The sequence below is a fragment of the Pinus tabuliformis genome, chromosome 1_1, assembly GCF_031772625.1.
Source record: "Pinus tabuliformis cultivar Carrire ecotype Pingquan chromosome 1_1, CPIR1, whole genome shotgun sequence".
Taxonomy (NCBI): Eukaryota; Viridiplantae; Streptophyta; class Pinopsida; order Pinales; family Pinaceae; genus Pinus; species Pinus tabuliformis.
Window position 1 is genome coordinate 24,595,142 of NC_142297.1, and position 15,268 is coordinate 24,610,409.

The following is a 15,268-nucleotide window of genomic DNA, read 5'->3' on the forward strand; positions in this document are numbered from 1 at the left end:
CCAAGCCAGTTGAACAGGATGAGGACGTAGCACTGGTGGCAGGAGGCAAGAAAGGCAAAGGGAAGAAGCAGGCTTCCACAAGCAGTGGTGGGGGCAAAGGCAAAGGTAAAGGTAAACAGGGTAACTCACAGAAGGACTATTCCAAGGTGAAGTGTTGGAATTGTCAAAAGATGGGACACTATGCAGTTGTGTGTCCGGAGAAGAAGAAGAAGAAGGGGAAGAACCAGGACGTGGCAGCTTCAGCAGAGATTGAGGACTTTGCTGGTCGTTTTGACCGAGAGTTTGCGTTCACTACGTGTGAGTCCTCTAGTACAGGATCACCTGCCACACAAGTTCAGAGGGAGCATGCTTTTCCCTCGATTAGCGGAGCATCTTCAGGTATCTGGTATGTGGACAGTGGGGCTTCACGTCACATGACAGGAGTCCGGGAGTACTTCTCAGAGCTTTCAGAGAGTGGCACTGATATTGAGGTAGTACTCGGTGATGACAGAGTTGTTAGAGCAGTCGGGGTGGGGACAGTGACATTTCAGAGGGAGTCCAAACCTCCCTTGAAGGTGTCAGAGGTTCTCTATGTGCCAGGGATGAGGAAGAACCTCATATCCGTCTCAGCTTTGGAGGACAGAGGATATGAGGTACTGTTCAGGGGAGGACAGGTGTTGATGTATCCCAGGGACACTCCAGCTGATTCAGCTAGAGTGATAGGTGTACGCCATGCAAAGGTGTACAAGTTTGCATTCCAGCCCCTTTTGGCATTGAGCAGTAGTACCGACAGCAGAGCTAGCAGTTCTGAGCTGTGTGAGATTTGACACCGCAGGATGGGACACATGTATCATGGAGCCTTGAGGACATTGCGAGAGATCACTACAGGTGTGCCAGATTTCAGTACTGATCACTTTGATACTTGCAGAGGTTGTGTGATGGGCAAGTTTGCCAAATCCCCTTTTCCCAGCAGTGACAGCAGAGCGACGGGGATACTTGATTTGATTCATTCCGATGTGAGCGGTCGGATGTCTCATGTTTCCTTGAGTGGATATGAGTACTATGTGTTATTCATTGATGATCACTCCAGGAGGACCTGGATTTATTTTTTGAAGACCAAGAGTGAGGTCTTCAAGCGGTTTCAGAAGTTCAGAGCTCTTGTGGAGACTCAGACAGGTCGAAAGATCAAGTCCTTGAGGTCGGACAATGGAGGAGAGTACACCCTTGGAGAGTTTGTTGACTATTGTGCGGAGGCAGGCATTAGGAGGGAGTTTACTGTTCCTTACAACCCCCAGCAGAACGGAGTTGCAGAGAGGAAGAACAGATCCATCATAGGGGCTGCCAAAGCCATGATACATGATCAGGGGTTGCCATTGTTCTTGTGGGCAGAGGCCTGCAACACAGCTGTTTACTTGCAGAACAGGAGTCTGCATCGTGCCTTGGGGCACATGACTCCTGAGGAGGCTTTCTCTGGGAAGAAACCTGATCTTGGTCATCTTCATATCTTTGGATGCATTACATACTCCTATATACCCAAGGAGGAGAGGACCAAACTAGAGCCCACCGCAGAGAAGGGTATCTTTGTGGGCTACAGTGAGACCTCAAAGGCCTTTCGGATTTACATTCCTGCACAGAGAAGAGTTTTTGTCAGACGGGATGTGAAGTTCGAGGAGGACAGGGCCTTTAGGAGGTCACGGGAGTTAGAGTATCTGGATCAGCCAGACCCTCAGCAGCAGTTGAGTCAGTCGCAAGGATCCAGTGGGCAGGGATCAGGAGGATCCGGAGGTACATCTATGAGGATGTCAGGTCCATCAGTGAGCAGTGGCTTGCCGAGCCAGAGGGGTGGTGCTCCGGGCAGCATGCAGAGCAGTTCACTAGGGAGTCCACTGATGGACAGTTCACACGGTACCTCAGCTTCTACAGGTTCAGGTGCAGGCAGGAGGACAGCAGACAGACAGTCAGGAGTTCAGGCTACTGATGGTGATGAGGAGGAGGAGTTTCATTCTCCTATGGGAGAAGCATGCTCAGGGAAGAGGAAGCCCAAGTGGCTTCAGGACACCTTGAGAGATGCCACATCTGTTGCTGAGCCGAAGAGGCCGTCAGAGAGAGTAGACCACCTGAGAGGTTCTGTAGCTATATGGCGATGGTTACCAGCATCCTTGACTCTGAGCCTTCTAGCTATGAGGAGGCAGCTAGCCAGCAGGTCTGGAGAGAGGTCATGCAGGAGGAGTATTCTTCTATCATGAAGAATGATGTTTGGGAGGTGGTGCCGAGGCCTGAGGGCAAATCCGTGGTTACTTCCAGATGGCTTTACAAGGTAAAGCATGCTGCAGATGGCAGCATTGAGAAATTCAAAGCGAGGTTTGTGGCTAGAGGGTTCTCCCAGGTAGAGGGAGTTGATTATGAGGAGACCTTCGCTCCCGTGGCTCGATATACTTCGATCCGCTCCATTATATCGATAGCAGCAGAGATGGGTTGGAAGATCCACCAGATGGATGTGAAGACCGCATTTCTCAATGGCTTCATACAGGAGGAGGTGTACATTGAGCAGCCACAGGGCTTTGAGGTGCATGGGAAGGAGTCCCATGTGTGCAGATTGAAGAAGGCCCTTTATGGCCTGAAGCAAGCTCCCAGAGCTTGGTACTCCAGGATAGATGCATACTTGCAGGGGATGGGTTTCACAAAGAGTGAGGCAGATCCGAACCTTTACTTTATTGTGATTGGTGAGGAGCCTCTCATTCTGGTGCTGTATGTGGATGACTTGATCATTACAGGTGCAGAGAGACTCATAGAGCACTGCAAGAGAGATCTTGCGGCGGAGTTTGAGATGAAGGACATCGGCTTGATGCATTACTTTTTGGGTTTGGAGGTGTGGCAGGAGGAGGGGCATTTCTTCCTGGGGCAGGGGAAGTATATTGTGGACATCCTTAGCAGATTCCACATGGAGGATTGTAGACCCATGTCGACACCGATGATCACCAACTGGAAGAAGCTTCATGCTTCGGATTCCGAGTTGGTGGATCCCACATTGTACAGGCAGCTGATTGGTTCCTTGATGTATTTGGTCAACACTAGACCAGATATCTGTTTTGCAGTCAACACGATGAGTCAATTTATGTGTGAGCCTAGGAAGGTTCACTGGGTGGCTGCAAAACACATTTTGCGGTACTTGCAGGGGACAGTGGATTATGGTCTGGACTACAGGCAGGGAGATGGAGTGAGATTGGCAGGATACACTGATTCTGATTGGGCAGGTTGTGCTTCTGATAGGAAGAGCACTTCAGGGTGTTGTTTTGGGTTGGGTTCAGCAGTAGTGTCATGGTTCAGCCGGAAGCAGCAGTCAGTAGCACTGAGTTCAGCGGAAGCAGAGTATATGGCAGCCAGTCTAGCTAGTTGTGAGGCTATCTGGCTTCGCAAGATGTTGTTTGGCTTATTTGGTCAGCCGTTGAGACCTTCAGTGATTTACTGTGATAATCAGAGTTGCATTAAACTCACGGAGAATCCAGTATTTCATGACAGGTCAAAGCATATCGGGATCAGATATCATTTCATCAGAGACTATGTTCAGAAGGGAGCTGTGAAGCTTGAGTATATTTCCACTGATGAGCAGGTTGCAGATATCCTTACCAAAGCCTTACCACGGGGCAAGCATGTCTACTTCAGAGACAAGATGGGTGTGGTGAGGAACACCTTCCTCGGTAAGAGGGAGTGTTGAAATTTGGTACCAGAGGACAGGTGGTTCCCTTAGGCTTTGATCTTTGGCCTAGGGAAAAGTGTCCAAAAGAATTTAATTTTTCTCCTAAAGTGACTTTATAATTTTATAAAGTTAAATCTAATTTAAAAGTGACTTTAAGTGATAAAGTTATTAAGTCTAATTTTAAAGTGACTTTTATAAAGTCAATGAAAAATTAGAAAGGAAAAGTGACTTTGGAAATAAATGACTAAGTGGGTCTTTATTAAAGTGGGGTGAATTAAAAAATAGAAAGTGAGATTTAAATGAGCATTTAATCTCAACCATTGATCTAAATCTATTTCAGCCATTGGATTTAGAGATCACCCAAAAGTCACTTGGATCACCCAAAAGTCACTTGGAGTTATATTAAAGGAGGAAAAGGAGGAAAAGGTCATTCATTTCTTTCATGAGCAGATTGGGTGAAGGAGAGCAAGAGAGCAAGAGAGATTTCTGAGCAGGAAGGAGAAGGAGACAGCAGCTTGGCACACATTCCAAGGCAGCAGTTGAGCAGATTTGTACAGCTGATTCAGCACATAGTGAAAGGCAGATTTTTGCACAAACATCGAGGAGCAATTTGCTGATTTTTCTGCACACAAAACGGAGGTCGTACATCATTTATTGCTGTCATGTTTGCTGTAATTTCCAGATTGCTGTGAGGCACGGGAAAGGAGATAAGTTGTAAATTTGCTTGCTGATTTTTTGCTGAATAATTCTCACTGTAAAAAGGCAATTTTCAGAAATAAAGAAGAGCTCTCAAACTGGTTTTCCCCAAGAGTTGTAGGGGGTTTTTCCAGGGTCAAGTTGACCAAAAATATCAGTGTTTTAATGTGTTTTAATGGCTGTTTTTGATTGCTGATTTTTAATTCTGCAATTTCCAGCATTCTGAAAAATTTCCAGAATTTGTGTTTTCAACAATATTTATTTTTTTCAGTCTGTTAAATGTATGGTTATGGGAATGGGCATTTAACTACATGGGAGAAATAAGGAGAAACTGAAAACCGGGGTGGGAAAACAGAAATTTTTACAGGTTGGGCCTGTGTTTTGCCCTTTTGGACCCCTTCCCCTCACTCGATCTCCGTGATTCCACTTTCCCCTGCTTCCTAACATCCCTCCCTACTTTCAAAAATTTCCCCAAGAATTTAGAAGCCTCTTATCCCCTTCATTTCGCTTCATTTCGACAAAATTCCTTGTTTCACACATCGGGATAAGTTTCATTCAAAAGATGTTTCAGAGCAATCAAAGATGAATTTTGGAAAACTGAGAGAGGTTTTTGTCCACAACATGCCAAAGAAGAAAAACCTCCTTCACTTTTTACACAGGTGTCATGGTTTTAGAGAAATGTCAAAAATACAATCGCTAGATCCAAAGAGGTTGAGCAAGGCACTAAAACGACGGAAAAGACCCGATCCACTCCAAATTTTGGCCGAAACCTCTTTGAATGAGCATGGTACTTGATTGGGGACTCCCAACCCAAATTTCAAGAAATTTGGAGAAAATTTTGTCAATTGTGAAATTTTTGTGCCAAAAACAGGTTTTTGCCCTCAACGCGTAGCGCGCTGCGCGCTACCCTGAAGATGGGCAAGTCCATTTCTCAAAAACTCAGCATTTTTGGATTTTTCATGACAAATTACACTTGCTCAGCAATTGCCAAGACATTTCATCAGGTTTTGAGCCCTCAGAAGGTCAAAAAACATGCAAAAAATGACTTTCTGCCACTTTTTGGACACACAGGAAGCAGTCTTGGGAGATTGCAATTTTGGAGGCGCAAATGGACACCAAATTGAGAAATTCCACTTGGGTTGGAAAGTAGACATCCAGACCTTTCCAACAAGCCTACTTTTGCCTCATTTGGATGCAGGGAAGTGCCTCAAAAGTTGGTTCAAAGGCGCGCTACGCGTTGAGAATTGGGGCGCTACGCATCAGGGAAATTTGCCAGATTTTCACCTAAATCTCAGCAAAACGCAAATTTGACTAGTTTTGACTTTTTGGAGTGATTTTTCATCCTCCTTGATGTAATTGATGTAATTTTATGATGTCATGGCACTTATTTATCTCTTCTAGAAGATTCATTCATAAAAAGTCAAAAATTTAATGAATGAATTGGTTTCCTAGCTTGTAGAGGCAAGTTGTTTTGACTGCCTAGATTTTAGTGCTCAGTTTAGAATTGGTTGAAACAGCTCCTAGAAGGATGAGCTCGACCCCTAGAGGCAAGGAAAGGTGTTAGCTTGCCTATATTATGTATTTTCTTAGTCATTTTCATGGTTGGACTCTTGAGGGATAAGCTTCTATTGTATTACACTTTGTATCTCTGCAATTTTGGTAAAGGAAAGACCAGGGTTTTGCAGCCCTCTTTGGGATTCCTGTGGTTACTTGTGTTGATGGTGTGCTTCTCTTATGTACTTGTAAGATTTGTTATGTGTATCAATTTCCTATTTATCTTTTCTGCACATTAAGTAAATGAAGTGTTAAGGTAGAATTCATAATTTATATGCTCTGCCTTTAAGTTTGCTTAATATCTATGTTTTCCTCTGTCTAAAGAGAACTCTCGATGGTTTCTTGCTCTCTTTAGCTCCTCACCGGTCATTCATATCGATTCACTTAAATCAAAGGCATCAAGACAATCTCCTACCTTGCCCCAAAAAGACCTCTGCAAAAGCTGTGTCCCATCCCCGCACCCAAAATTGCTCTCCCCCTGTTTTCCACCAAAACCCTAAAAATATGAAATCAAACCTTCTCAATCAGTTTACTAGCCTAAAATCAGTGTTCTTTATTGGTCATCTTCGCCCTTTGAAGACCTTTTGTCGAGATAGACCCGGAGAGAGCCCTCTCCTGCCCCGTAGGGCTAGCTACGAGGCTAAGTGGTTTGATGTTGCCTTGGATTTTGTCTTTTTCAGCCTGAGGCCAAATTCAAGTGCTAAAACCCCCAACACTATTTCCTTCCAGTTTCCTAATTTCTAGTAGAGTTTACTATTTTTGGTAGTTTTTGGGTCTTGAACTTTTGAAGCCGTTTTGAGGCCCTAAACAATGTTTTTTTTTTTTTTTTTTTTTTTTTGGAAAACGAATAGGCCTATATTTTGTGAAATGGGTTTGTAGTCAAAAGTTGTTTTCCTCAGATAAATATTTCTAACGAGGTATCGTACGCGTCAAACGGAGATCGTATGCCAAAGTTACGACCCCGGGAAGTTGATGTACCAACTAACCCTAGCAGGGCCCACAAATATTTAGCGCTTCATCTCCTAGGGTTAGGTTTTTGCATGTTTAGGGTTTTCCCTTGTTTCTCAATAATAAAAAGGTCTTCAAGCCTCATTTTAATACATTTCAAAAAGCATGTAGCCATCACATCTCTTCTCAGAGATAGCTACCATCACCCGAGCTAGTTTATTTCCATTCTGCATGTAAACAGTTTTTAGTATTTGCTATTAATGAATTGAAGTTTAGTTTTTGTTGTAGCTCTGTGTTTCTGTTTAAATTTGTAGTTCATTTCATTCATGCATAAATTTGGATTAGGGAAAATGATGAAATAGGGCTTGTAATGTGCAGAGGGGAGTGAAAAATGTGAAATGGGAAAATAGGACCGTGCTACCAAAATCAGGGTTTCCCAAGTAGTGCCCTTCTTAAATCTATAAGCCAATAGGGGAGATCCCACGGGACTAGGATTGAGGATTTAACCCCCCATTTATGGTGAGGGAACAAAACTACAGTCAAAACCCTTCCTTCTTCCAAGTCACCCAATAATCCATGCCCAAAGTGCCCAAGGAAAAACAAGCATAAGCACCTGATTGCACAATGAAAAACATACCTTTAGGATTGGATTTCCCACCTTCAAACATATGCTCTCGACAAATGGGTGAGGGGACATATGACTAGCTCAAGGAGCAGAGATCAAATGGCACAATACATCGGCTACACTGGTGGTTGTCAGGGGTTGCTGGCTGCCGACTAAAGACAAATCTAGGAGAAAAATTCTCCTATGGGGTCACCCACTTTTGGTGGGTAACATCTGGCTCCAACTGGGACATGAGCTCACTGTAGAGTGCACGAACCATGTACTTGAACAGGGGGTCATGAGAACACCAGCAATCCTTTGGGATTGCGGACCTCTATCCTGCACATCACAAATAATGTTGGAAGCATATGTCCTAAGCATACTTTTATCACTCATGTTTTCATCAAATAATAAAACAATACAAAAAAGTAAATCTATTTTATGATGCAAATATAATCTAAATGCACCTATTCTAGCATGAGAACATGATATGATGATAGTAGCTATGCAAAATCAATATGCAATGCATCCTACTCTAACATGCATGCTACATTATGCAAATGCTAAGTATAATCATATAGCCAATGTAACTAGCATATCATCAGATCAAGATCATATTTCCTAACTCTATGATCGATTATGATATACATTTGAAAGAAAACATGACACTCATATGTAAGGTCACAAGGGTGGGAGGTGGGAAAATAAAGCAACCATGAATCATGTAAAGGAACAACGGACAAAGGAGGGGAACATGAGTCAGGTCTGCACCATCGGGTCTTTCCTTTAATCAAGAATATGGAGAAATCAATGATCAAACCCCATAACTTTTTCTCAAAGGTTCTCTTATTCATGAAGTTCCCTTTTATATCCTCATGCTCTGGCTGAGAAGGATAGGAGGGAAAATAAGGCAGGCAAGGGAATTACACCAATCAGGTTGCCTATTGCAAGGATCATGTTGAAAAGGGGAGACCACCATGTGTTCATCATTTTTAATACTAAGGCCCAAGGATTGCTCAAAAGTGATCAATGTTTCTTAATGACATGGAATACAAGGCAAATCAAGATCCTTATCAGGTTCATTATCAGCATCATAAATGGGGTCTTTGTCAAAGTGGTAGCTAATAATCTCCCATTTCCCTTCTACAACATGCAAGTAGTCTTCAATGTCAATTCTTAAAGGAGCCATGGGATCACCTTGCTCTTCAAGGGGCTCAAAAGGCGTATCATTAAGAATAATATCCTTGATAGAAACACGGCTAGATTCAACTTCACTGTCCAAAAATTCCCCTCCCTCATCGGTGTCTACAAATGACCATGTTACTCTTAAACCCTCACTTCTTGAGATAAAGTCCTAGAATTCGAGCAAGGCCACTTAATTGAATGAGATTTCTATGTGAGCCAAAGTGCATCACACTTCTCCTCCAGTTTCAGTCCACTCAAACTACAATCTAGGACATCTTATCTCATGACAACTCAAAGCTTCTCCAGTCAAACTCAAGGGCTTAGCTACTTCAATCTACTCCTCCTGATTAACAGTGTTTGCATATACTTGGACTGGCAAGAAAAACATCATTGTATTGGTTCTATATCTGTCTCTTTGGTGCAATCAGGCTTTTGGCATATGCAGAATAAAATTGTGTCAAGCTTTTGTCTAGCTTTCAAAGCTTGTTGTTGTTCAATGGTTTCTCGTGCAATATTCAGAAATTTTTTGAGCCTTTATTTTGGTAAAAAAATTCTGTCGTATGAAGTGTTTTTCGATCTGATTTTTTTTCATTCTCTGAAGCTGATGTTGAAGAGAATTCCACCACTATTGACAAAATATTTTTATAACCCCTTTGCAGCTTGGTCGCTTGTCAAAGGAACCTTTTTATGTGCTGTTTTAATGCGTTTATTTTGTAGATCTACAAGGAAAACAGCCCATGCAAATCTAAGGACACCCCCTACGGCTGCCAAGCACCAACCCAAACAGAGAGAAGGATTCGCATGCAACAGTAATGGAACAACTTATGCATGAAAACTAGGTTTATGAAACCAGATACCAACCACAGAGCAACCGACTCAGGATAGTTGTTCCACTTCCGGAAAATAATTTGTAGTGTAAAATAACTCTTTGAAGACAGTCATATTGATTATGTTTCCTGCATTTTAAGCTGCCTCTTTTATTTCATTTCTACAGAAAACCACCTAAAACATTAAATAACTTCAAATTACTGGAGGAATTGCCAAAGAGAATGGAAGCCTAACCTTTCTAGGTTTTAAAACAGCGAATCCCTTGACGTTGACAAACTGATTTTATCCTGTCGAAGCAAAGATCATGTATGTATAGAAGAATGGATTAATTTAAACTGTCATTGCAGAATTGCCTTCTTCATCTTCTTCCTCTTGGCTTTTCATATACTGAATCCTTCCTCTTCTTTCGTTTTCAAGGTCCTTCACTCGTAGGCGCAGCTGCTCCAATACTCCCTCACCCCACTGCAATTCCTGACAACCTGTGGCACCAAGGTACTCTAACGACATACAGCGTTCAACACTGGGCAGCTCTTCTAATTTACAGCACCACCTAACATCAAGTACTCGAAGCTTTGTCAGCTCCGCAAAACCCTTTATGCGCTTCAGATTTGCACATCCATATGCCCAGAACTCCTCCAAAGATTGCAAATTTTCAATGCTTGGGAGCTCCTCCACTTTTTCCCACCAGCTAATATCTAGCATTTGAAGTTTTGGAAGACTTTGAAGCCCTTCGATTTTCCTCAAATTATCACAACAAGTCAATTCCAGTTTTACGAGTGAATTTGGTAATGTCTCTACCTCAACTAGATCATTACAAGCCGATATCTGAAGATGTTGAAGGCAGGGGAAAACATCCTCCGGAAATGACAACTTTGATATTTTTGTGTTGTACAGTCGAAGGTGTTGGAGCCGAAGCATGCACTTGTCAATGGAAGAGTCCAAATTACTGACTCTTCTTTGTCCTCTTAACTCTCTTAAAGTTTCTTTTCCTTCTTCAACATTCCTAAGCGGCAGTTCCCGCAAAGGACAATTCTTTATTGTCAACTTAGTCAACAGTGCAACTGATATCGGCAAAGATTTCAATTCCTTGGTGCAATTATGGAGAATCATTTGCTTCAAGTTTCCACCGAGCGGAGACGGGACCATTTCCATGAAAGGGCAATATAACTTTTCCAGAGACCGTTGATGGGCGACTTGGGGAGGCAATACTTTAATTTTCAAACAGCAAGAAAGATCTATGTATTCAAGCGTGTTGATATTTCCAAGCGTTTCATCAGAGATGGTTAGATTAGAGCATAACTCCAAATCAAGATATTTAAGTCTGATTAAATCCCCGAAGGAATTTGGAAGCTCCTCCAAACTGACGGAGCCAGATAGATTTATGTGTTCCAGGTTTACTAAATAGCCGAAGGAATCTGGCAGTGACTTTATTTCTGAGCAGTTTGTTAACTCGAGCCGTTTCAATGACCGCAGATAACATAATTCCTCCGGCAAAACTTTGAGATTACTCCTCCGCAGGACAATCACTTGGAGGTGCTTTAGTAGCCTTATGGACTTTGGCAACTTTGAAAGGGGGGCATTTATGACCAGCTCTCGCAATTGCAAAGGTGCCTGCAAAGTGTTCACCGGTTTCAAATATAAGAAAGGTTTTGACAATTCTCTTATTAAAAGAAAATTGAAATTGGTTGCAGGCCCTATGGTGTCATATCAATAGCGATTAAACGAACAAACTTTACCTCAACAAATTTCTATTTACCTGAGATTTGCTTTGCCACAATGTTTTCAAAACGCTCCCGAACACTTGTAAAACCCTTAAATTCTCCAATCGAATCCACGAAGGCAAAGAATAGTAGGGACATTCACGCCAGCGAAGCCAAATGAGATTTGGTGGGTGCACCCTCCTGAAAATGCGTTCCAAGTGACCATTTTCAATATCAAGAATTTGCAACTTCCTGTTCTGCACTCTGTTGCGAAGGTTCATCATTCGCTTCCCGAACAACTCATGACTCCTCCTTTTGCACCATGACATTTCTGAGCTAAAGCATTTATACTCGAGATTATCACTCTGACCACTAACTACCGTTCTGATTCCCCTGACTTCGCCTATTACCTGTTCAAGTCACATACTTTAAATATTGGTAAATATTCTTGTAAATAAAACTAAATTGTATAGGTAAAAGAGTTAGAGGTGGAGAGCAAGGCGGATCTTCAAAATTAAAACCAGAAGTCGTTCTCGTTATATTAATATAAAACGCTTTTTTTTTGTTTTGAAGCACCTACCAGCTCCTGCTACCAAGAAACCAAGAGGAAATCTCTTTACATAGACACCATTATATTACAAAGAGACAAACAAGGAACTAAGAGGAAATCTCTTTACATAGACAACATTATATTACAAAGAGACAAACATGTCATGTCTCTAATCAAAAGATGATAACAATCTGACCCCAACTCTAAAGCTTGACACAAATACAATCCTGTTACTCAACCGGACAGTTCAGTTGTGAAAATTTACAGAAAAGTATGGAAAAAATATTTCAATGACGTAAGCACTTACATCTGATCGCTGCAAAACATCATCAATGGTCTCTGTCGGATGGCCGAGGCAACGCCGCGACCCAGAAGCCTGTACAATTTCTCTTCCCATGTCCCTAAGGTGACCGTGCATTTTTATCTCATTAAAACTGCCCACCTCCACAAGACTTTTGTTTTGTAGATTTTGAAAACCCACTAAACCTTTCCAGCCTGATCCTTCCCATACTCTTATGGCAGTATCCACGTTTTCTCCTACGAAAAAACAAACAATATCCAGAAATATATGTTGTTCCTCTCTATGAAGTGCATCGTAACTGATCTGAAGTCTCTTTTGTATCTCATTGGGAAGTGTTTGTTTAAGTCGATCTAATTGAACTTCCCAGTACGATTTGACATTGTTTCCATTAAGCAGTCCCCCAAACACTTTCAAAGATATAGGCAATTGATTGCAAGCCCTTACAAATTCATCGACCAGATATTCAAATCCAGGGAGTGGATGGGGTTGGCAGAAAGCATGGGAGCATAACAGCTCTCTGGAGCTTTGATGATCGAGGCCAGTCAACATATAAATTGAGGAGTCTTGTACACCTGACCTTGTGAGGACATTCTTGTCGCGGGATGTGATCAAAATTAAGCTATTAGGGTGTAGGACATCCTTCACTTTCAGAGGCAAAAGTGTGTTCACCTGGTCGACATGATCTACATCATCTAAAACTAGTAAAACTTGAGAAGATGGAAAATGCTTACTAATCATCTCTATACCATGATGACTGTTGTCTATATCCAAATCCAATTGCATCCATTGCTTGAGAAGTTTATATTGCAAGGATTCTAGTGAGCTTTTAGCAACAGTTTCTCTTACCTCGGATAAAAAATAGGCTTTACTGTAATTTGAACTTTTTCTATTGAAGAGCTCTTTGGCCAGTGTTGTCTTTCCCACTCCACCTAAGCCTGTGATGCCCACAACATGAACTTTTCCATTGTGCTGCTGCGACAATACAGTCGTTTCAAAATCTTTTACTATTTTATCCAAACCGGTGGGATATTCGGCCACATTTAACTGTATCCTTTTACCCTTTTTCAACACATGTTCCACAACCTTATCTAGCAGCTCACCCTCGTCCCTGATGATTCAAAGTAGAAAATAAATAAAACAATCAAATACATATTAAATATTGTACCAGCTGGGACATGTGGCTCTTACCCGTTAAACGCCTCCAGATCTAACCCACTTATTTCTGCAACACTAGAAAGAGCATTTCTCCAACTCTGAATAGTGGTAGAGTCGTATCTTAGCTTCTCTTCTTTCGTTTCAGAATCGTACGTTTTCTTCATTTCAAGTTCGCGGAGGGCTTCAGCATACACTCCATCTTTTCCCAGCGTCCATCGAAGATGATCAGGCCTCACATGGTAAAACACAGGAATAATAGGAGCCCCGGACTCCAGCATCTGGATGAGTTCGTCTAAACACCAGCGTGATTCCGCATATTTGGGGGAGAAAATTGCGACATGAACAGACGCGGTTCTAATAGCTCCCTGTATTTGACAAGTTAAGTTCTCTCCCTGTTGCAGTTCCTGGCAGTCTAGAAATACTCGCAGACCATAAGAAACAAGACGACGATATAGATGACTGGCTAAGGTTTTCTTGACATCAGGACCACGGTGATTTATGAAGACGTCATAGTAGTAGTAACTGTTATTATTGGAGGTGGATGCAACGGCCGAGGAGGAAGCCTCAGTAGCAGAGGCGGCGTGATGATAGTTTGGAGAAGAAGGTTGATTTTCAATTTCCATTTTAAGGTGATTCTGGGGAATGTATGCCCTTACTAAATGGAAAACAGAATTAGATATCAAGCAAGGGGAAGCTTGAGATGATCAATGCTAGGAGATTAGTTAAGAGTTTGAGGAGAGCAGAGAATTACAGGGAAGCTTGTAATGAAAAAATATGGTGAAGAACGTTAATAAAATGTTGTCTTACCCACTCTCTCTCAATAATTCAGTTCCAGCGCGTTTTCAGTTTAATCAGCTCGTATATGTCCACAGCGTCAAGACTATCTCAATGTTTTCTGTGGCGTACAAGATGTGAGACACTAAATCAAAAACAAAATGTACAAGGTGCGAAGGTTCATAACGCCACAATATGGACTGCAACTTGACTCGAAGAAAAGATAAGATTCTCACCACGTTCATGAGCATTACTCTCACAAAATGTGGATAATTCGGTGTGTTCGTCCGCCTCACGTAATCTGTAGTCAACCATCGATCTCCACGTTTACATACCTCAAACGAATTTTCTAAAACTGCACGGCATCTCTTAAAACCTTTGCTCAGAGAAACTTCGTTTTTCGTAGAAACGAGCTTCGCCCACCTGTCCCTTGTCTCCTGCTTTGACTTTAGACCCATCGCTCCGTTTTGAAACGAAAGGATGAGCGAAATTTTAACTGTGGACTATGTCTCCCGCGAATAGATCCGTGCCCGCTCTCGCTGTCAATCGTAAATGATTCCGCGAAACGGAGGACCTCATGAATCCTGGAAATTTCTTTCTACTTTTCATGGTTTTGTATCTTCACGCAAATTCTTGGCCGTCATCAACTGTCTTCTCATTCGAGACTAATGCGTCCCTTCCTGTGATTTTCTTCGTAACTCAATTTGAACGATCCCTGGGTTGTCTAGATTAATCGAGACTAATGCGCCCGTCTTGTGTTTTTCTCCCTGGGTATTGATTAATTGATCTGCCATGGAAATGGAATTTTTGACTTTTGTGGCGGAGGCAAATGTTAAAACAAACTACATGGTAGCCCGCCTTGGCCTAGTTTTAATATAATTAAAATAGAGTAAAAAAATATAAAGATTTTGCAAAATGAAATCTCATATAACATAAAACTAAAATTAGAAGAAAAAGAAGTAAAATTAGAAAAAAAGAATGGAGCTATATTTAATTATACAAGTCTAAATCTACAATAATATTTTATATTTTGTTAGGATTAGAAATAAATAATTAGGAATATTATTTTATAACGTTAAAAAGCACCATCTAGAAGTCATGGTCAATAAAAAAAATTGTCATTTGATGACTAAAATAAGCCATGAAAGGCAATTTCACTATCAAATTCTACCCTTGATGGAGATATTAATTTGACTGAGGGCAATTTCACTATCAAATTGGAGATATTAATTTGACTTATGGAAGGGACAATATTTATCCACCATGTAGAACTTTTACCCATAAAGTTAAATAATTT

The 15,268-nt window shown here is 41.7% G+C and overlaps 1 protein-coding gene across 2 annotated transcripts in view; it reads right to left on the bottom strand.

Moving 5' to 3' along the window:
* The window catches only part of LOC149211425 (disease resistance protein Roq1-like), a 60,593-nt gene extending 46,407 nt beyond the window's left edge, over nucleotides 1-14,186 (bottom strand). For both annotated transcript variants that reach the window (XM_089390444.1, XM_089390443.1), the window contains exons 1-4: nucleotides 13,231-14,186; nucleotides 12,049-13,150; nucleotides 11,248-11,601; nucleotides 9,726-11,102 (exon numbers count right to left, since the gene is read on the bottom strand). In XM_089390444.1, the coding sequence (XP_089246570.1) occupies nucleotides 9,822-11,102; nucleotides 11,248-11,601; nucleotides 12,049-13,150; nucleotides 13,231-13,820 (3,327 nt within the window). In that variant the 5' untranslated portion in view covers nucleotides 13,821-14,186 and the 3' untranslated portion in view covers nucleotides 9,726-9,821. The remainder of the gene's footprint in view (nucleotides 1-9,725; nucleotides 11,103-11,247; nucleotides 11,602-12,048; nucleotides 13,151-13,230) is intronic.
* Between the last annotated feature and the right edge of the window lie 1,082 nt (nucleotides 14,187-15,268).